Below are 22,032 nucleotides of genomic sequence, written 5' to 3' on the forward strand. Positions count from 1 at the left end.
CAGTGGTCCAAGTGTTCTGGTCCTTGTTCCAATAGATATCTCTAAGGGGAGGATTGTTAACGGATTACCCGTTAAAAGTTACTCACCTGCCATTAGAAATATCATGTCATATACATTAACACATTAGAGCTACTAAGAGTTAATGCATTTATTGAGCTCAGTTAATTATTATGAAATTGGAACCACACTCTGAGACATATTCTCTAAAGAAGAATATATTTTTATTTTACATAAGAAATGTATACAGTTAAATTAATAAATGTAATTGATTAGATCAGATAAATTCAGACTAATTTTGGTTAAGTCAAATTAATTCAGATCAAGTCTGTTGATATAAGAATGATGACAAAGTGATCTTACCAAGAGTTAAAATTCTTTGCCAAAGCCTCGGGTGTGCTGTGATCAGAATAGGGCAACAGCAGCCCTAAATATCTTGAACGTGCAGTATATATACTTTTTTCTACTATATACTTTAACAATTTACAGTTAATATGTAACTGGCTAACATAGCAATCCTTTATTCTCGTGAGTTACTAACTAATAAATGTGCAGAAAAATGTTACTTATAAATTCAAGTGCACTACGTCAAGACATCTGTGTGCTTTGATCTAGTATAGAAATTCCATCTAATTGACAAAAAAACGTGATTTTACTTTTCTACTTTTTAATTTATATATTTATATGTGTGAAGCTTCTAATACTCCTAATGTTTAAATATATTGTAATAAATGCAATACTAAGATACAGCGTCTTTCTTCTTAGGTGCAAAAGGTTATAAGGGATTATTTTTTCTAGGTCCGGTGTTAATTGTAAAGCAGTATCTGGAAACTCTGCCGTGCCTGAGACATAAATGACACCTAAACCTGACTGGCTTCACAGAGCTTGACAACTGGAGAAAAAAAAATGTTGAATGGTGTCTTTTAAACTAGACCCTGCTTCATGTTTAAATACAACTTGTGCCCTGGTCATTTTTAGATAAAAAATGATTCAAAATCATTTAAAATAATTCTAAATGGAACAGTTTATTGGTTTTATTTTTTTTTAAGGTAAAGGGGAACAGATACCATGTCACCCCCTCCATCAAACATTAAGTTCTGATCCATTCAAGACTGTGTAGTCATTACATTTTATCTTAAAGTGGTATGTTTCTTATATATGTAAGTCTATCCTAAACTAGTCTAGATCTTTTACTGAGCTAAAATCAAAAGCAATATTAATCATCTTGATACAGATATCTTAGTACAAGACAAAACAATGATTATAAAACAAATATTTAAATTCTCCTGTTTTGTGAAACTACTTAAAAATGGAATCCATCCATGAGATTCTGGGGAGAATGGGCCGCCCGCTCCCGAACCATTGCCATGCCCCCCGGACATGCCCCCTCCTGCCCCTTTTATGAAGCCCTGGGACTTACGCGCATCCCGGGGCTTTGCACGCGCCGGCGGCCTATGCAAAATAGGCGCGCCGGCGCACGAGGGCCCTGCGCCCGTAAATCCAGCAGGATTTACGGGCGCAGGGCTTTTAAAATCTAGTCTGTTGAAATATTAGGAGCAAATTGCTCTCCTAATCAAGGTAATATAGCCTTGACTATTTATTATTGAACTTTGGAGCAGTCATGAAAGTTTAAAATAACTGGTGTGAGAGAGCTGTGTGTATGAGGGAGAGAGTCTGAGTGTGTGATTGTCTGTGGGTATGTGTATATGTGAGGGAAAGCCAGTGAGAGTGTGTATGTGGAGTGGGGGGGGAGGAGAGCTTGTATGTGTGAGAGACTGTGGGGGGGGGAGAGAGCTAGTGAGTGTGAAAGAGCCTGTGTGTGTGGGGGGGGAGGGGAAAGAGCCTATGTATATATGTGAGGGAGAGAAAACCAGTGAGTGTGAGTCCCTGTGTGGATGTTCTCTGCCTTACTATAAAAAGCAAAACCGAAAAAATATCCCATGGACGGCCACCAGGGAATCTTATAGATTCTATTTAAATAGATTTTAAATAGAATCTTATAGATTCTATTTAAAAACTTTTTTAAAAAATTAATAAAGTATTTGAGGTTAGATATTAATGACAAATGACAATAGATGATTAAAATCAACACGCTCTAAAGGCTGAATACAGCCTGCGGCCCATTGCGTGGCGAGAGGCTGCAGATTAAAGTTTAATAAGAGATTAAGATCTATGATATTGCCATTTGATGGGATTAAAAATTATGAGATTATGGTTTATGGAGTTATAAAGTACATTGTGTCTCCTCTCTCCTTGTATCTGGTTGGTGATTAATTGGAGAGGTAGCTGCTTCTTTTTGTTGTGGTAACAAATCATGCCATAAACCTTAGCCTGCCTAAGACACTAATACTTATGACTATCTTACTTACCCCAGATTCTAACTTTCAGGCGATACCTCTGAAGCAGGTTCTGGCTGGAGAGCATAGACAGGGGAGAGGCTGCTTTCTAGCTTGGTACGGACCGAGCTGTCTGGGCTGGTTCCCACCCTTCGAGATAACATTATTTATTTATTTATACTGCTCTATGAGATTTGTTAGCCAATTTGTTTACATTACAATGTTTATTTTGATCTAGTTTATCCTTTTCCAAGTTCCACAACCTTGTTCTATGTAATGCCTATTGGCAAGAATTTATGTTCAGTTTCAATGTAAACCGATGTGATTTGTATTTCATACAGGAACACCGGTATATAAAAATCTAAAAATAAATAAATAAATAACAGGGCGATCTGATTGGCCTTGGACCCTCCTTTCGCTTCCAGGGACACCTCAGCACCAGATCTTGCTCTCAGGGGTTTCTCCCCAGGTTTGCATTCAGGATTTGGGCCTCCTCTTCCTCCAGGGCTCCGTTGCTTATCTCCCTGCTCCCTTTTGGCTTCAGGGTCGCTCTGCCAGAGGTTCTTTCTTTTCTTTTTCCCTTCTTTGCCCCCCCCCCCCCCCGGTCTTATACTTCCCAGCTGATAAATATGCATAAACTCATATATAACCTAGTGGGTGGAGGGTTCCTGCCACGTTGCAGGTCCTTTCCCCCCTTCCATTTCTTTGGGGGAAACTGCCACGTTGGCATGCCAAGCTGTGTGTCAGTGTCAGCATTGTCTCAGGCTGCCCCCCTTTCTTGCAAAGGTGGGAGTCTCTGCTTGCTTGCTTGCTTGCTTGCTTGATTATCCCTGACTCTTGCTTAGGATCTTAAGTCGTATTGTCTCTTCTGTCTTTTTTTATTTGCCAGGAACTGACAAATAGGCACATCTGATAAGGCATCCTTCTCTGCATTAGAACAATGCCTCTAGTTTCCACTGATGCAATGCAGTTTAAAGTTCACCTGGGTAAAATTCCTTCTCTTGCTGTAGCAGGGTCTGGGCCTGTTAGAATTTAGCCTGTACATGGCTATTAAAATTCATAATTGGTGCATGATTGGTGCACAGGTGATATTGCCCTACATAGCCCACCTTGACTTGTGAGAGGCCTTCTTGGGCAACCTGCTCACTAGCATCCTCTTCGGGCACGGCTTGTGGCCCATCTGTGTCATATGCGTTGAAAACGCCTCATCCCCTGCTTGCTTATGCATCGTGGATAGCTTGGCATGAGTCGAGTGACGCGTGGGGCCTCTGCTTCAGTGCGTTGAGAAAGTTGCAGTGAGCTACAGGCACCAGTTCACTACTCTCCTTATTTACAGTTTCACCACATCCCTCTTTCTTACCTAAAGTCATATCAGCTTTCCACTTGAATCAAACCATCACGTTGCCAGCATTCCTCCCAAAATTATGTAAAAATGTGGGAAAGACTCCTTCAAAAATAGGCTCTCTCAACTTTTGTGTCTTTCAACCCGAATGCACCGGGTTTGCCGGTGTCCAAAATAACTCATGTCAAATTGATTCTCTCAGTGCATTCACTTTTGTTATTCAAAGTGGGCGGCAAAGCTTTATGGCTCACCAAAGGCACATCAAGTAAGGGTTGCAGTGGCTTCATTGGTGCATCTCTGCAAGATACCATTGCTGGACATTTATAAAGCAGCTACGTCGTCATCTCTACATAGTTTAACATCACACTACTGTCTGGACCAGCAGGCATCTTCAGACGCAGCACTGTTGTCCTCATCGACAAGATAGTAAGACTGTCCACACCAGGGGCGGTTTGAGCACACAGGAAGTATCCAGGACTACAGGAGACTGTTGCTTCCAACCTCACAGACTTCAAGTGTGCGGGACATAACCCTGAGCTGGGGATTCCCAGACAGCATGGCTAATTCAGCCTGCTTATGGATGGGAAAAACACCTCCCTGGATAGCCATATGATTCTTCGCTTCGTTGGATGAGCTAGGTTATGGACCAAAGGAAGATGGTATTGTGTTGGAAAGGACGTGTAGTCACACAGAGCCAAAGCTCTGTAATCTTTGAGAAAGCTTTGCCCAGGGCCATCCGAGAACATCCTGGACAGCATGGCTAATTCATCCTGCTATCTATGGAAAACACCATTTACAGTACCTGAAGACTGGAGGGTGGCCAATGTAACCCCAATATTTAAAAAAGGCTCCAGGGGCGATCCGGGTAACTATAGACCAGTGAGCCTGACTTCAGTGCCGGGAAAAATAGTGGAAACTATTCTCAAGATCAAAATCGTAGAGCACATAGAAAGACATGACTTAATGGGACACAGTCAACATGGATTTACCCAAGGGAAGTCTTGCCTAACAAATCTGCTTCATTTTTTTGAAGGGGTTAATAAACATGTGGATAAAGGTGAACTGGTAGATGTAGTGTATTTGGATTTTCAGAAGGCGTTTGACAAAGTCCCTCATGAGAGGCTTCTACGAAAACTAAAAAGTCATGGGATAGGAGGCGATGTCCTTTCGTGGATTACAAACTGGTTAAAAGACAGGAAACAGAGAGTAGGATTAAATGGTCAATTTTCTCAGTGGAAAAGGGTAAACAGTGGAGTGCCTCAGGGATCTGTTCGTGGACCGGTGCTTTTCAATATATATATAAATGATCTGGAAAGGAATATGACAAGTGAGGTTATCAAATTTGCGGATGATACAAAATTATTCAGAGTAGTTAAATCACAAGCAGACTGTGATACATTACAGGAGGACCTTGCAAGACTGGAAGATTGGGCATCCAATTGGCAGATGAAATTTAATGTGGACAAGTGCAAGGTGTTGCATATAGGGAAAAATAACCCTTGCTGTAGTTACACGATGTTAGGTTCCATATTAGGAGCTACCACCCAGGAAAAAGATCTAGGCATCATAGTGGATAATACTTTAAAATCGTCGGCTCAGTGTGCTGCAGCAGTCAAAAAAGCAAATAGAATGTTAGGAATTATTAGGAAGGGAATGGTTAATAGAACGGAAAATGTCATAATGCCTCTGTATCGCTCCATGGTGAGACCGCACCTTGAATACTGTGTACAATTCTGGTCGCCGCATCTGAAAAAAGATATAGTTGCGATGGAGAAGGTACAGAGAAGGGCAACCAAAAATGATAAAGGGGATGGAACAGCTCCCCTATGAGGAAAGGCTGAAGAGGTTAGGGCTGTTCAGCTTGGAGAAGAGACGGCTGAGGGGGGGATATGATAGAGGTCTTTAAGATCATGAGAGGTCTTGAACGAGTAGATGTGACTCGGTTATTTACACTTTCGAATAATAGAAGGACTAGGGGGCATTCCATGAAATTAGCAAGTAACACATTTAAGACTAATCGGAGAAAATTCTTTTTCACTCAATGCACAATAAAGCTCTGGAATTTGTTGCCACAGGAGGTGGTTAGTGCAGTTAGTGTAGCTAGGTTCAAAAAAGTTTTGGATAAGTTCTTTGAGGAAAAGTACATTAATGGCTATTAATCAATTATACTTAGGCAATAGCCACTACTATTAACTGCATCAGTAGCATGGGTTCTTCTTAGTGTTTGGGTAATTGCCAGGTTCTTGTGGCCTGGTTTTGGCCTCTGTTGGAAACAGGATGCTGGGCTTGATGGACCCTTGGTCTGACCCAGCATGGCAATTTCTTATGTTCTTAAGCAAACTTGCTTTTATCCCAGGACAAGCAGGATGCTAGTCCTCACATATGGTTGACTCACTGACAGAGCCCTATCACAGAAAACTTTCTGTCAAAGTTTCTAGAAACTTTTGACTGGCACACTAAGCCCACTGAGCATGCCCAGCATGCCATGATTCCTCGAGCCACAGCGGTCTCCCTTCAGTCTTCTTTTTTCCGTGCTGCTTTTAGCATCGCGGAGCAGGAGCCATGTGTGAATTTTTTTTCCACACAACTCTGTCTAAAAAAAAGATTAAAATATCACTTTTCTCATTCCCACATCGGGGTCTCTCTTCAACCACAGCAGGTGAGTAGAAATTTTGTTTCCGACTCTTTTTGAGCTCACAAAACCTTTAGTCATATATCCATCGACGGCTGTTGCGGTTATCATGGCCACAGGTTTTAAGTAATGTCCCAAATGTAATCGAACGATGTCGATTACTGATCCACACCTTGAGTGTGTTCTTTGTTTGGGTCAGTCCCATGATGTCTCGTGTCCAAAATGTGCAGAAATGACCGCTAAAGGTTGAAAAGCACGTCACGAAAAGATGGAACAACTTTTCCACATCCAGCTATTAGTTATTTATTTATTTATTTAGAGTTTTTATATACCGACATTCATCAGGGATATCACATCGGTTTACAGTAAATGTTAAACTGCACATAATGGGGTAGATTTTATAAATGTATGCACGGGCATACTTTTGTTCGTGCACCAGGCGCGAACAAAAGTACGTTGGATTTTATAAGATACGCGCGTATCTTATAAAATCTGGGGTCGGCGCGCGCTGCCTGTTCCCTCCGAGGCCGCTCCGAAATCGGAGCAGCCTCAGAGGGAACTTTCCTTCCGCCTCCCCTCACCTTCCCCTACCTAACCCACCCCCCCGGCCCTATCTAACCCCCCCCACCTTTGTTGGTGTAAATCTGCGCACGCCAGCAGCCTCTGGCGCGCCATCACCCGACCCGGGGTCTGGTCTGGATGCCTCGACCATGCCCCGGGCCTGCACCACGCCCCCGGGCCCGCCCCTGAAATGCCGCATCACTCACGGCCCGCCCCCAAAATGCCGCAGCACGCCCCCGACACGCCCCTCCATGCAAGCCGTGGGACTTACGCGCATCCCGGGGCTTGCCCACGCCGCCGAGCCTATGCAAAATAGGCTCGGCGTGCGCAGGGGGGGGTTTGGGGTAGGTTTTCGGGGGGTACGCGCGTACGGGAAAGGTTTTCGGAGGGTACGCGCGTACGATACGTGCGTACCCCTTTGAAAATCTACCCCAATATGCGCTTGACAAGTAACAAGAGAACAGGTACATATGAAGCAATTAACAGAATACATGCCTAAATGATATATGTATGAGACAGTGCAGTTGAATATAAAGGTAACTTATGTACAGGGTAGTAGGGTTATTTACAATCCAATTACAAGGCTATTCAATATGGGGACATCTTAAGAGAGTGAAGCCGAGGAAGCGTGCTGGGAGTGTATGGGGTGTAGGGTTAGGTGTACGCTTGTGCGAACAACCACGTCTTTAGTTTTTTTTTTAAGGTTTTTAGGCAGTCCTCCTGACGAAGGGCTATGGGCATTTTATTCCATAGGGCAGGGCCAGCTATGGAGAGCGCACGTACTCTGGTAGATGCCAGGTTGTTGTTTCTAGGGGAGGGTGTGTGTATGGAAGCAAGATATTGGTTTCTGGTTGGTTTAGCGGGTTCGGGGAATACTAGTGACTCATTGAACCAGTTCATTTCAGGGTTGTGGAGAGCCTTATGTATGATGGAAAGAGATTTGTACTGGATTCGGGATGCGATGGGGAGCTAGTGCAGTTCCTTAAGTACGGGTGAAATGTGTTCGTTTCTGCGCGTGTTGGTAAGTATCCGTGCAACTGTGTTTTGTAGAATTTGTAGAGGGTGTATAGAGTTTTTGGGTAGGCCTAGGAGAAGTGAGTTACAATAATCAATTTTAGAAAATATTGTAGTTTGTAGTACTGTACGAAAGTGTGGTTGGTGGAGTAAAGGTTTTAATTTCTTTAGGGTGTGTAATTTAAAGAAGCATTCTTTCAGGGTGGTGTTAATGAATTTCTTGAGGTTGATTTGACTGTCTAGCATAACCCCTAGATCTCGTACCTGTTGGGAGAACGGGATTGGTAGAGATTGGGGGCAAAGTAGGGGGAGGTTATTAGGCTGATTTTGTGGGGAGATAAGCATTATCTCGGTTTTTGCCATGTTAAGGGCAAGGTGAATGTTGGATAGGAGTTTGTTAATAGCTAGGAAGGTTGATTCCTAGATGTTCATAGCTTTAGGAAGGGTGTCAGATATTGGGATAATAATCTGAACATCATCTGCATAAATATAGTGGGGAAGCTTGAGGTCGGATAGGAGATGACAGAGCGGTAGGAGGTAAATGCTGAAAAGGGTGGAGGATAGCGAGGAACCTTGTGAGATTCCTTGGGCAAGAGGTATAGGTTTGGACTCGTGGTTTCCAATTTTGACTTTGTAGTTTTGATTACTGAGATATGATTTAAACCAATTATGAGCAGCACCTGTGATTCCAATTTCGTGAAGTCGTTGCAGGAGGATATTGTGGCTGATTGTGTCAAATGCTGAGGATATGTCTAAGAAGGCTAGAATATATGAATGTCCCTTATCCAAGGTCTTTAATGAGTCTGTCTGACAAGGAAAGGAGGAGGATTTCGGTACTCTGGAATTTCCGAAATCCGTACTGAAATAGAGAGAGTAGGTGTGAGTCATCAAGGTATTCAGTGAGTTGCTTATTGATCGTTTTTTCAAGAATTTTTGAGATGAAGGGGAGGTTTGAGATGGGGCGATAGTTAGATGGGTCGGTGGGGTCAAGCTTGGGTTTCTTCAGTATTGGCTTGACTATTGCTTGTTTGAGGGGCTTGGGTACTAGGCCTGAGGAGATAGAGGCATTTATAATGCTGGCTATAGGCTGGGCTATTATGTTCCATGTCGACATCCACCCATTCGTCTCCGGCCGGAGCATCGAAAAGGCTGGTTATTAAAAAGCATCATCTGGAGGGCTCTGGGGACCGGTTGTCACCAACCCCATTCACGGCATTGACGAAGTCAACGTCTGGCCTTGAAAAAGCCACGGAGCAACGTACAAAACATCGGCATCAACATTCTTCAATTCCGGAAGCCTTGTTATCGCCGGAGCAGTCGGGAGCCAAGAGACATCGTCTGCAGGAGACACTGAGGCGTTCCCTACCCCTAGGGGTGCCGGACATCGAGCCACTGCAGGGCCCTGTGGTAGAGCTGATGACGCTACCACGTATAGCTGCTCTGCCTGCATCAGCTATTATGGAGGAACTGAGCGGATTCATCCACCAGGCGGTGCGAGAAGCGCTCCAAGAATATCATCCATCCACACCGATGCCGATACCCTTGCCGAAGCCGACACCATTGTCGATGCAGATGCCTGCATCGATGCCAGTGCCTACACCAATGCCGGGGCCATCCCCGAAGACAAAACAAGCACCGATGCCGGGACCAGTGCCGATCCCGATGCCGTTCCCAATGCCAGTACCCATGCCGGGGACTCCAATGCAGCCGGACATTTCAATTTTTCAACCGCTCATGGACAAACTTGATGTCCTCATCGGTGCCATGCCATCACAACCTCTTCCTACTAAGCCTGCAGGTTTAGGAGATACTTTTGGTCAGTTCCCACTCGATGAACCTCAACCAGGACCTTCAGGACTTTTCAGACCAGTGGTTTCATCAGTACCACTGGGGTCTTCTCCTACTTCTCTTTCCAAACATGCACCATATGACTCCTGGGAGGAGAAAAACACAGATTCATCATCTGAAAGCTTCATGTCTGAGCCATCTCCTCCTGAAGGAAGAAAAAAGTCCCCACTAGAAGACTTATCCTTCACTACCTTCAAAAAAGATATGGCAGACACAATCCCTTTAAATTAGTGTCTGAGGAGGATACAAGACAACTAACATTAGAAGTCCTTCAATTTGTGGATCCACCCAAGGAAGTCCTGGCCATTCCAATCCACAAGGTCCTACTGGAGTTACAACATAGATTGTGGGAACATCCATGTTACGTTCCGCCAGTCAATAGGAGAATGGACACCACATATCTCGTACAGCATGTCCCTGGTTACCAAAAGGCACAACTACCACACCAGTCAGTAGTGGTCGAGTCGGCTCAGAAAAAATTTAAAAGAGTACGACCTCATTCGTCTACACCACCAGGGAAGGATCATAGTTTCCTAGACTCTCTAGGAAGGAAAGTATACCAAGGAGCAATGCTTAACTCCAGGATAGTGTCTTACCAACTCTACATGACGCAATACCAGAGGAATCTCTGGAAACAAATGCAGGAGCTAACGGATTCCCTACCTCAGCAATACCAAGATGCAGCTCAGGCAATTGTCCATAAAGGACTAGAAGCTGGAAAGCATGAGGTTTGTGCTACATACAATAAATAGTTTCGAAACTTCAAGGGTTGCAGCTTTGGGGATCAGTGCACACCGTTGGGCCTGGTTAAAAGCCTTTGACCTCAGGCCTGAGGTACAGGATAAATTGGTGGACTTACCCTGCATAGGCGACAACCTCTTTGGGTCAAAGGTTCAGGATGCAGTGGCCCACACCATCAGGTTTTCGCGGCTGTCCTAGGCAGCAGAGAGCCCCCAAGCCCTACCCTGCTTCTCAGACAACTCCGGGGATAAAGGGAGCGTAAACCAGTTTTCTGTACCCGGGACTGTGGGCCGTCCTGTTGGGGGCAGGCTGCAGTTCTTCGCAAACCACTGGCCCAGTATAACCTTGGACCAGTGGGTTTTGTCCATTGTCCATTAAGGGTACCAATTAGATGCCCGCCAAATTGCCTTCCGTACTCATCTTGAGGGCCAATAGCGCATCAGGAGGTACTACTAGTGGAGCTCTCCTCCCTCTTAATGGCCAAAGTGGTCAAGCCCTTACCACCAGGACAAAGAGGGCGGGGACTCTACTCCAGATTCTTCCTGATTCCAAAGAGACTAGGAGGACTCTGTCCCATCCTAGACCTAAGGGCCTTAAACAAGGTTTTAAGAAAAGAAAAGTTCAAGATGGTTTCCCTGGGCACCTTGATCCCCCTTTTTGCAAAAAGGGGACTGACTATTCTCCCTCAACGCATGCACTCATATTGAGATCTTCCCTGGTCACAAGAAGGTATCTCCGATTTGTGGTGGGAAAACATCACTTCCAGTACTGGGTGTTGCGGTTCAGGCTCATGTCAGCCCATGGATCTTTACAAAATGCCTGGTCGTGATGGCAGCATACCTACACAGGCTGGGAGTGCACAGTTTCTTATTCCACCTTATCAAAAGATTCAACAGATACATGAGAAGTTCTACAGTATCTGAATGTAATCCGCTTTGAAGTGCTGAAAAACGTGAGAAAAGCGGAATATAAAAAATCTAAATTTAAAAAAAAAAAGTATCTGGTTGGTTGGCTGGTCAAGAGCATGATTCAGGCAGGGACTGCCAGGTCCATGCACTTGACCATCGGGTATTGGAGTTACTAGAGTTCATTCTCAACTATTCAGAGTCCCATCTCAGCCTGTCACTTCAGTTGGACTTCATAGGCGCCCTGCTAGACACAGCTCAGGCCAAGGCCTTCCTGTCTCGCCAGAGGGCTGACACCTTGATGACCATCACAGCAGAGATCCAACAGAGCCAGCAGGTGTCAGCCTGGCACATGTTGAGGCTGTTGGGCAATATGGCCGCAACTGTCATTGTCACTCCCTTGGCACATCTATGCATGTGCAGAGCCCAATGGACCCTGATGTTGCAGTGGTGCCAGGCTACTCACAGCCTCCAGGATTGTATCTGAGTCACCCCATCTCTCTGGGACTTGTTTCAAATCTGGAACAGGGGATATCTTTTCAAAGTGTCCCTATCCAAATTGTCCTAACCAGAGATGCATTCACCCTGACGTGGGGATTTCATGTAGATGGGCTCAGCACCCAGGTCCTCTGGTCCACTCAGGAATGCTTTTGTCAAATCAACTTCCTGGAGCTTTGGGCGATCAGGTACACGCTATGAGTTTTCAGAGATCGGCTGTCCAACAAAGTTGTCCTGATCCAAACTAACAACCAGGTAGGTATGTGGTATGTCAACAAGCAGGGAGACATGGGATCATACCTCCTGTGTAGGAAGCGGTCCAGATATGGTTGTGGGCCCTGTCCCACAGGATGGTGCTCTTGTCATGTACCTGCTCGGGAGGTAGAATATGGTAGTGGACAGGCTGAGTCTAGCCTTCAGACCCCACGAGTCGTTCCTGGACCAGGGGGTACTGAATCGGATATTCTGCCTTTGGGGAGCCCAGACGTTATCTATTCGTGTCCCCCTGAAACAGGAAAGTGCTTCAGTTCTGCTCCCTGTACAGGTCAGACGGCAAACCAGCCTCAGACATCTTTGCTCGTCATTGGGGTAGGGGTCTTCTCTATGCGTATCTTCCGATTCCCTTAGTAGCGAAGATTCTTTTGAAGCTTCGCAAGGACAGGGGGACTATCATCCTCATAGCCCCTTATTGGCCGAGTTAGGTCTAGTTTCCACTTCTATGGGAGTTGTCCATCCAGAGACAGATCGGTCGGGGAACTTCCTCAGATCTCATCACACAAGATCAAGGCAGGCTGTGGCAATTCAACCTCCAGATCCTATTGCTCACAACCTGGATGTTGAGAGATTAATCCTACAGCTGTTTAAACTTTCAGAGGATGTGTGTCTGGTTCTGGTAGCTTTTAGAAAGCCTTCCAATAGAAAGTCCTATGGACTGAAGTGGAAGTGGTTTTCCATGTGGTGTGAGCAGAAGGCCCTAGATCCATTCTCCTGCCCCACACAAAAACTGCTTGACTACCTTCTACACCTATCAGAAGCTAGAGCTAGAGTTCATCTCAGTGCAATTGGCGCATACCACCAAGGTGTAAATAGTACGCCCATCTGTATACAACCTATTGTTGTACATTTCATGCAGGACCTGCTTCAGTTAAAGCATCCCCTAAGGCCTCCCGCTATGTCTTGGGATCTCAACGTGGTGGTAGCTCAGCTGATGAAAGCTCCTTTTGAGTTGCTGCACACCTGTGCCCTGAAGTACCTGCCCTGGAAGGTCATATTTTTTGTGGCAGTCCCCTCAGCGTGCAGGGTCAGTGAGCTCCAGGCCTTAGTGACTTATCCACCTTATGTTGCGCTCCCGATCACCTCCCCCTCGGTCGGGCTCGAGGCCGCTTACCTCCTTCCAGGCCGCGGTAAGGAACGCCGCTCCCCTGGCTCAGTAGGCCGCATGGCCACGACATCTCCTCGTGGGGACGCCGCCAAAGGCTCTGCTGACTCCGCCCACTGCATCTGCCACGCGCGCGCAAGCACGGCACTTGAGGTTCCGCACCCGGAAGTCCTGGACCGCCCCCGGAGTGACGTCAGACGCCGGCAGAATATTTATACCAGGCGTCTGATTCCCGTGATTCGCCTTGCAACGAGGTTCCTGCTGTGAATTAGTTTATTTATTTAATTTGAATTCTTATATACCGACATTCCTGTATGAGATACAGATCACACCGGTTTACAGTAGAACAGAACAGCCGCGATTGAGCGATACATTAAACAATAAGTTAAACATTAAATTAGGTTACATTAAACAAGAGAAACTTTCAAAGGAAAACTCCTGTTCTGCTTCTGCTGATACCTGGTTCCTTGACTCCGGTTTGTTCCTGATACTCCTGATCGCTGCCTGCCACGACCTCGGATCTGCTCTTGACTGCTCTTGCCTCTGCCCTCCGGCTCTGCTGCTGATACCTGGTTCCTGACTCCGGTTTGTTCCTGATACTCCTGATCGCTGCCAGCCACGACCTCGGATTGCCCCTGACTTCCCTGGCTTCGTCTATCAACCCTGCTGCTGCCTCCTAGGCCTGGACCACTGCTTAGTGCCCCTACTCTGCCGCTGTACCAGTACCACTGACACCCCTGCCTCCGGTAGTAAGTCCCTGCGGCCCGGTCCCTACGAGCTCCTCCTGGGGGGGACCCAGGGTCCGCGTGGGTGAAGACCTCGCATCACCAGCTCCAGCTCCGCCACCTGGCCTTTCCAGTAAGAACTCGCCTCTTCCAGGCCGGCCCAAGGGTCCACTGTTCCCCCGAGTACAACAGTTTGCAAGGCCATGGACCCGGCGGAGACGCCTAGTTTACAAGCCATACCGGGAATGGCACAGCGCCTGCAACAGCAGCAACAATGCCTCGAGGCACTCGCCGCCACTGTGGAGCGGCTGGCCAATCGGCTTGAGGCCACGGTCCCGGAGCCATCTCCAGCACCACCCTCTGCTCCCGCCGCAAGTTTAGCAGTGATTACCCAGCTTCCAGCGCCTACCCGCTTCGCGGGGGACCGTAAAGCTTGCCGTGGTTTCCTTAATCAATGCGATGTCCGGTTCTCTCTGCTGCCCGCCCAATTTCCTACTGACTCTGTGAAGGTGGCTTATATTTTCTCCTTGCTCGACGGGAGAGCTCTGGATTGGGCCTCTCCCATGTGGGAGCGAGCAGATCCTCTCTTGCACAATCTGGAGCAGTTTGTCTTGAACCTTCGGCAGACTTTCGATGAACCAGCTCGTCAAACTACAGCTACTTCCGACCTGCTGCAGCTAAGACAAGGTTCCAGGCCTTTGGCGGAGTACGCCATAGAGTTTCGCACGCTCACCATAGAGGTGGGTTGGCGTGAGGACTGCCTTAAAGGGATCTTCCTTGAGGGCCTGGCAACCCGTATCAAGGACGAACTAGCTGCCAGAGACATTCCTGACTATTTAAACGATCTCATTAATTTGCCTGGTCGAGTGGACCGTAGGCTGCAACAACGGGCCAAGGAGGGACGTCCGTCCCGCACTCCTATGCCACTCTCCCCGGCTCCTTCATCCCGGGCTCCCAGGTCCACGCCCAGAACGTCCGCCACAGCCTCCGTGTCAGATGAACATATGCAAATAGGTCACGCTCCGCTCTCCTCTGAAGAACGGACAAGACGTCGCACTCTAGGACTATGCCTCTACTGTGGCGGCAAGGGGCACTTCCTTGCGCACTGCAAAGAATGGCCGGAAAACGCTCGAGCCTAGGAGGTTCTGGGGAGCTACTCCTAGGTTGTGCCGGCACAGCTCCTCGATGCACTGTTCCCATGACCCTAAGATACCCCTGAGGGTATTTCCACACCTTTGCCTTCATCGACTCAGGTGCTGAGGGGAACTTTATAGTCACGGACTTGGTTCGCCAGCTACGCTAGCCAACCACACCTCGACACCCCCCCGCTACGCGTCACATCCATTCGGGGCAGCATGCTTCCCAGTACCATATCAGAGTCGACAACGCCCTTGACCCTCCAGACAGGTCTTCTCCACTCTGAAGAGATCACCTTCCTAGTGCTGGAAAAAGCCGTGCACCCCATTGTGCTCGGCTTACCATGGCTACAACGTCACTCTCCTGTCTTTCAGTAGGATACTCTCCAACTGGCGCAATGGAACCCATTCTGCTTCTCCCATTGCCTCAAGGGATTCCAACCCGCTCAAGTCTCACTACTTAACCTCTCAGTAATGCCGCCTGCACCTTACAGAGACTTGGCCGAGGTGTTCTCCAAGGAAAAGGCCGAGATCCTCCCTCAACACCGACCCTTCGACTGCGCCATTGACTTATTGCCAGGAAAGACACCTCCTCGGGGTCGCATCTACCCACTATCGCTCCCGGAAACCCAAGCCATGTCACAATACATCACTGAAAACCTGGCTAAGGGCTTTATCCGCCCCTCTTGATCGCCTGCTGGAGCAGGATTCTTTTTTGTGGCAAAAAAGGACAGGTCACTCCGACCCTGCATAGACTATCGAGGCCTAAACGCTATCACTAGAAGAGATTGCTACCCTCTTCCTCTGATCTCGGAGCTCCTGGACAGGCTACAAGGAGCCAAACTGTTTACCAAACATGACCTTAGGGGGGCCTACAACTTGGTCCGCATCCGTCCGGGTGACGAGTGGAAGACGGCCTTCAACACCAGGGACGGGCATTATGAATATATGGTAATGCCGTTTGGTCTCTGCAATGCCCCGGCCGTCTTCCAAAACCTCATGAATGAGGTGCTAAGGGAGATGCTAAACTCCTTCGTCATAGTATACCAAAATGACGTGCTAATCTATTCTAAGGATTTGGAATCCCACCGCAGACACGTCAGACGGGTTCTACAAGTCCTAAAGGATAATCACCTATACGCTAAGTTAGAGAAATGCATGTTCGAGTGCGAGTCTCTGCCGTTCCTGGGGTATATATTTTCCTCGACTGGTTTCCGAATGGACCCTGAGAAAGTCTCAGCCATCACCAAATGGCCTCGCCCCACGGGTCTAAAGGCGTTGCAACATTTTTTAGGATTTGCCAACTTCTACAGACATTTTATTCCTCAGTACTCACGCAGAGTGGCTCCTCTCACAGCCTTAACTCGCAAGGGGGCCGATGCTAAATCCTGGCCAGACTCAGCTGTCCAAGCCTTTGAAGACCTCAAACAAGCCTTTTTGGCTGACACATGCTTACAACACCCCGATCCCCAGCGACCATTTGTGGTAGAGGTGGATGCCTCTAACCTCGCAGTCGGGGCCGTGCTCAGCCAGCATTCCTCGGCAGGTCAGCTAGTTCCTTGTTCCTACTACTCGAAGAAATTTTCGCCCGCTGAGAGTAATTACAGCACAGGAGACAAGGAGCTCCTAGCCATCAAACTGGCGTTCGAGGAGTGGAGACAGTGGCTAGAGGGAGCTCTCCATCCTATAACTGTCTACACAGATCAGAAGAACCTCGAGTTCCTCTCTCAAGTACAGAGACTGAACCCCCGTCAAGCTAGATGGTCCCTCTTTTTCAGTCACTTCGACTTCTCCCTCCAGTACCGACCCGCCTGTAAAAATGTCAAAGCCGACGCACTATCTCGAACCTTCGCTCCGGAGGAAGACGAAGACCCTCCTCAATACATCCTAGACCCTGCCAAGATCCAGCTAGCTTCCACGAAGGTCACATCCCAGGAAAGGACCGTAGTCCCCAAACGTCTGTGCAAGCAAGTACTGTTCTGGTCCCACGATTCCTTGACAAGCGGGCATGCTGGGCAAGAAAGGACTCTAAACCTCCTGAATCGCTACTACTGGTGGCCCAATGTACGAAGAGATGTTCGAACCTACGTAAGCTCCTGCCCCACCTGTGCCAAGCAGAAACCCCTATCCGGAGCTCCTTGGGGCCTGCTCCAGCCACTCCCAGTCCCCACGGAACCGTGGACGCACATCGCCACAGATTTTATTGTGGATTTGCCTCAGTCGCAAGGAAACACCGTAATCTGGGTCACCGTGGACCGCTTTTCTAAAATGGCCCATTTCATGCCTCTACCCAAACTACTATCAACCCCAGAGCTGACCGAACTCTTCACGCAATACGTCTTCCGCCTTCACGGACTCCCTCAGGACATTGTGTCTGACCGCGGACCACAGTTCACAGCCCGCTACTGGAAGGCCCTGTGCAAATGCTTTAAGGTCCAACTCAGCTTCACCACAGCCTTCCACCCCCAAAGCAATGGCCAGCTGAACATATGAATCGTTCTCTAAAGACATTTCTCCGAGCCTTTACAAATGAAAAACAAAATAATTGGGCCGAGCTTCTATCCTGGGCCGAGTTCTCGTACAATAATCAGGTCCACTCTGCCACTGGACGTTCTCCATTCCAGATCGTATATGGGAAACAGCTGAAACCTCCTCTGCCCCTGGCTACTCCTTTGGCCTTACCAGCGGTCCAGCTATCAATCCAACGTCTATGAGGTTTGTGGAAAACCATCCAAAGTACACTCTCTGCCGCTTCCCGCACAGCCAAACAAGTGACTGACCAACACCGTCGCCCAGCACCAGAGTTCCACCCTGGAGACCGCGTCTGGCTAAGTACTAAGAATATTCATCTAAGACTGCCTTCGAGAAGGTTGGCGCCCAAGTTTTGTGGACCATTTTGGGTAGCCGAAAGGGTGGGAATGGTCTCCTACCAACTCCGGCTTCCATCTTCCATGCGTATCCACAATGTGTTCCACGTTTCCCTTCTCAAACCAGTTCTGCTCTCTCGCTTCCACCGCAAGCCACCAGAAGACACTGTCCACACCACGGCTGATGACCCTACTTTTCAAGTACGCGAGGTGCTGGACGTTCGCTTCTGCAACCGACACTGGGAATACCTTCTCGCTTGGGAAAACTGCGGAGATGAGGATAACACCTGGGAGCCTGCCCGAAACATCTTGGACAAGTCTCTCCTTCAACAATTTCATCTGGAGCGTCCCAGAAAACCTGGACCTCGTAGGAGGGGGCGTAAGAGGGGGGGTACTGTTGCGCTCCCGATCACCTCCCCCTCGGTCGGGCTCGAGGCTGCTTACCTCCTTCCAGGCCGCGGTAAGGAATGCCGCTCCCCTGGCTCAGTAGGCCGCATGGCTGCGGCGTCTCCTCGTGGGGACACCGCCGAAGGCTCCGCTGACTCCGCCCACCGCATCTGCCACGCGCGCACGTGTAAGCACGGCACTTGAGGTCCCGCACCCGGAAGTCCTGGACCGCCCTCGGAGTGACATCAGACGCCGGCAGAATATTTATACCGGGCGTCTGACTCCCGTGATTCGCCTTGCAACGAGGTTCCTGCTGTGAATTAGTTGCGCTCCTGTTCTGCTTCTGCTGATACCTGGTTCCTGACTCCGGTTTGTTCCTGATACTCCTGATCGCTGCCAGCCACGACCTCGGATTGTCCCTGACTTCCCTGGCTTTGTCTATCAACCCTGCTGCTGCCTCCTAGGCCTGGACCACTGCCTAGTGCCCCTACTCTGCCGCTGTACCAGTACCACCGACACCCCTGCCTCTGGTAGTAAGTCCCTGCGGCCCGGCCCCTACGGGCTCCTCCTGGAGGGGACCTGGGGTCCGCGTGGGTGAAGACCTCGCATCACCAGCTCCAGCTCCGCCACCCGGCCTTTCCAGTAAGAACTCGCCTCTTCCAAGCCGGCCCAAGGGTCCACTGTTCCCCCGAGTACAACACCTTACACTAAGTTTTATCATGACAGGGTGGTCTTGCGTACACACTCTTAAGTTCCTGCCTAAGGTGGTGAAGGACTTCCATCTTAATCAGACAGTCATCCTGCCAAAATAGTTTTCCAGGCCCCATTTGCACCAAGGCGAACGAGCACTGCACAGTTTGGACTGCAAGCGAGCTTTAGCCTTCTATCTGGAGCAGTCAGAAACCTGTAGACAGTCCACCCAACTTTTTATTTATTTTGATAGGAATAGATTGGGCATTGCTGTTGCTAAACAGACATTATCCAATTGGCTAGCAGATTGCCTCTCCTTCTGTTATGCCAGATGGGACTGCATCTTGGGGGTCATGTCAAGGCTCATTCTGTCAGAGCCATGGCAGCCTCTGTGGTCCACTTGCGAACAGTTCCCATGGAGATTTGCAAGGCTGCGACGTGGAGTTCTCTCCACACATTCACATCTTATTACTGTCTGGATAGGGGTGGCTGACATGACAGTAGATTTGGCCATTCTGTTCTTCGGAACCTTTTTGAGGTGTATTTATTTATTTTGAACTTTTATATACCGACATTCATGTGCAAACAGTACATATCATATCGGTTTACAGCGAAACAGGGAAGCATAAAATGAGAGCCTTACATCAAACAGGGTTACAGGAACTGGGATCAAATAAACAAGTAAAATAGTGTGAACTTCCTAATATAAATCAACCTTAAATTGAACAAGGTAATAGGAGCTGGGGTCAAGAGTAAACAAAAGAGTATGAGCCTTAAGATACTATGATACTTGGGAGAGAAAGTGAATAGGAAGGAAAAAAACGTAGCTGAAAGAAATAAAACCAGAACTGTGGGGAAAAAAGGTTAGAGGTTCGGAGGCTTACATGAGGAGGAGTTCCTGTTATTCTAGGAGGCAGAGGGAACCCAACTGTCCCGCCTAGGGCCTGTTTAGGTTCAGAAAGTCTCCCCCCTAGGTTACCAACAGCACCTATGGTGTGCCCATTGGCACCTGGTTGGGTGTTTGTTGGTCCCCTTCTGTGTTGAGGAGCAGCCTGTAGCTAGGGATTCACCCATGTGTAAGGACTACCATCCTGGTTGTCTTTGGAGAAAGAGTTTGCTTACCTGTAGCAGGCGTACACCAATGACAGTAGGATGTTAATCCTCACGAAACCCGTCCACCACCCTGCGGAGTTGGGTTTCTCCCATTTTTTATTTTAATCATAATTCTATGGTACAAGATTGGAGAGGGACCCTGTGTGGATACATGGAATAGGGCAAGCTGGGCATGCTCAGTGTGCCTAGTCAAAGTTCTAGAAACTTTGACATAAGTTTCCCACATCGGGGCTCCATCTGATGATGTCACCCATGTGTGAGGACTAACATCCTGCTGTTCTCGGTGAACACCTGTTATAGATAAGCAACTCAGCTTTTTCAGATAATAGAAGAACTAAGGGGAGCTCCATGTAGTTAGCAAGTAGCACATTTAAAACAAATAGAAAATTATTTTTCAGTCAATGCACAATTAAGCTCTGTATTCATTGCTAGAGGATGTGGTTAAGGCATTTAGCATATCTGGATTTAAAAAAGGTTTAGTTAAGTTCCTGGAGAAGAAGTCCATTAACTGCTATTAATCAGATTGATTTAAGCAGTGGCTATTCTCTATCACTAGCATTAGTAGCATGGGATTTATTTACTGTTTGGGTATTTCCCAGGTACTTGTATCCTGATTGGCCATTGTTAGAATCAGAATGCTGGACTTGATGCACCCTCATCTGACCCAGTATGACAATTTTTCTTTTTAATGCTATGCAAATGCATGAGGAAGTTTTTTTTTTGTTTGTTTTTTGTTGTTTTTTTTAAGAGTGCATTACTTGTAAAATGTGTGTTGAGCAAGTCCAAACACATTTTAATTCGGGAGGGGGACAAACAGTGGGAACCAGGGAAGAAAGAGACCATGCAGAGAATTCAAAAAAGGATAGCCAGATAAATTGTAATTATCCGGTTATTTGGCTGTGGTTGTCTACCTCCACTGAGCTGGATAAGTATGGACTTATCCAACTAAGTGGTGTGGCTGACTGCGGCCAGATAGCTGGATAAATCCGTATTTATCCGGCTAAATGGCAGCAGAGAGGAAATTAGCTTTTCAGATTTTTTTGTGCCTGCACAGCAGTGCTGGAAACTTAACTATCTCTGACCTAGGAGTGAAGTTTCCAGCATTAAGAAAACCTGGGTTAGGCCAGTACACCTCTGCATTGGGAATATAGCTTAATGCCCTTATTTGCGTGAGACTTCCATTCAAGAGCGCTAAGCACTATTCACATTTTAGAATGCACACTTTGTGAGCATAAAATTGCTGTATCAACAGTAAGATTTACATTCACAAAATGTGCATTGGGTTGAATCAGCCTATGAGTTAGCTGGATAAGTTATCCTGTCAACTTTACTCCGCCCCAGTACACCTCCAACTTTAACCCGAATAAATTTTATGCAAGTAAATGCATGTAAAATTGTTTAAAGGTGCTGGAAATTTAAATCTGTAACTCAAAGTTAAACAAACCCTTTTGAATACCTCACTGTTCCTGGGTCCTCTTTTTTTTTTTTTTTTAATTATTCCTTGAGGTCATTGTGTCATAATCGTTTTAATGTGTCATCCTTGAAAGTAGCTCATGTAATGGAAATAGGGTTCCCAACTGCCCGGTTTTGGTCAGCCAGGTTTTCAGTTGTGCTGTACAGTGTCCAGTCAGGACACAGAAAATCCTGTTTTTGCAAAAGGCTTTTCTTTCCCATAGTTTCCTGATTATAGGAAAGACAGAGCTGATAGATGAGCTGTATTCTTGCCCACTTGCCTCCTTTCCTGTGTTGTGATTGGATGGGATGGGGAGAGGAAGCGGGGCACAGCACAGCCCTCACTTCCCAGTGGCTCCACCGATCTCTGCAGCAGTGCCCTCTGAGTCCTTTCCCCTTTCTCACTGAGT

General features: G+C 47.4%; 1 protein-coding gene across 3 annotated transcripts in view; it reads left to right on the top strand.

The window, feature by feature from the left end:
* The window catches only part of TCFL5 (transcription factor like 5), a 240,670-nt gene that overhangs the window by 207,999 nt on the left and 10,639 nt on the right, over positions 1 to 22,032 (top strand). Inside the window, exon 6 of one of the 3 annotated variants that reach the window (XM_029613697.1) lies at positions 796 to 897. The exons of the other annotated variants lie outside the window; for them this stretch is intronic. Within the exon in view, the coding sequence (XP_029469557.1) occupies positions 796 to 807 (12 nt within the window). The 3' untranslated portion in view covers positions 808 to 897. Of the gene's footprint in view, positions 1 to 795; positions 898 to 22,032 lie in introns of those variants that run through there. 3 annotated transcript variants of the gene reach the window in all.

Source organism: Rhinatrema bivittatum, chromosome 8 (assembly GCF_901001135.1).
Source record: "Rhinatrema bivittatum chromosome 8, aRhiBiv1.1, whole genome shotgun sequence".
Lineage (NCBI taxonomy): Eukaryota > Metazoa > Chordata > Amphibia > Gymnophiona > Rhinatrematidae > Rhinatrema > Rhinatrema bivittatum.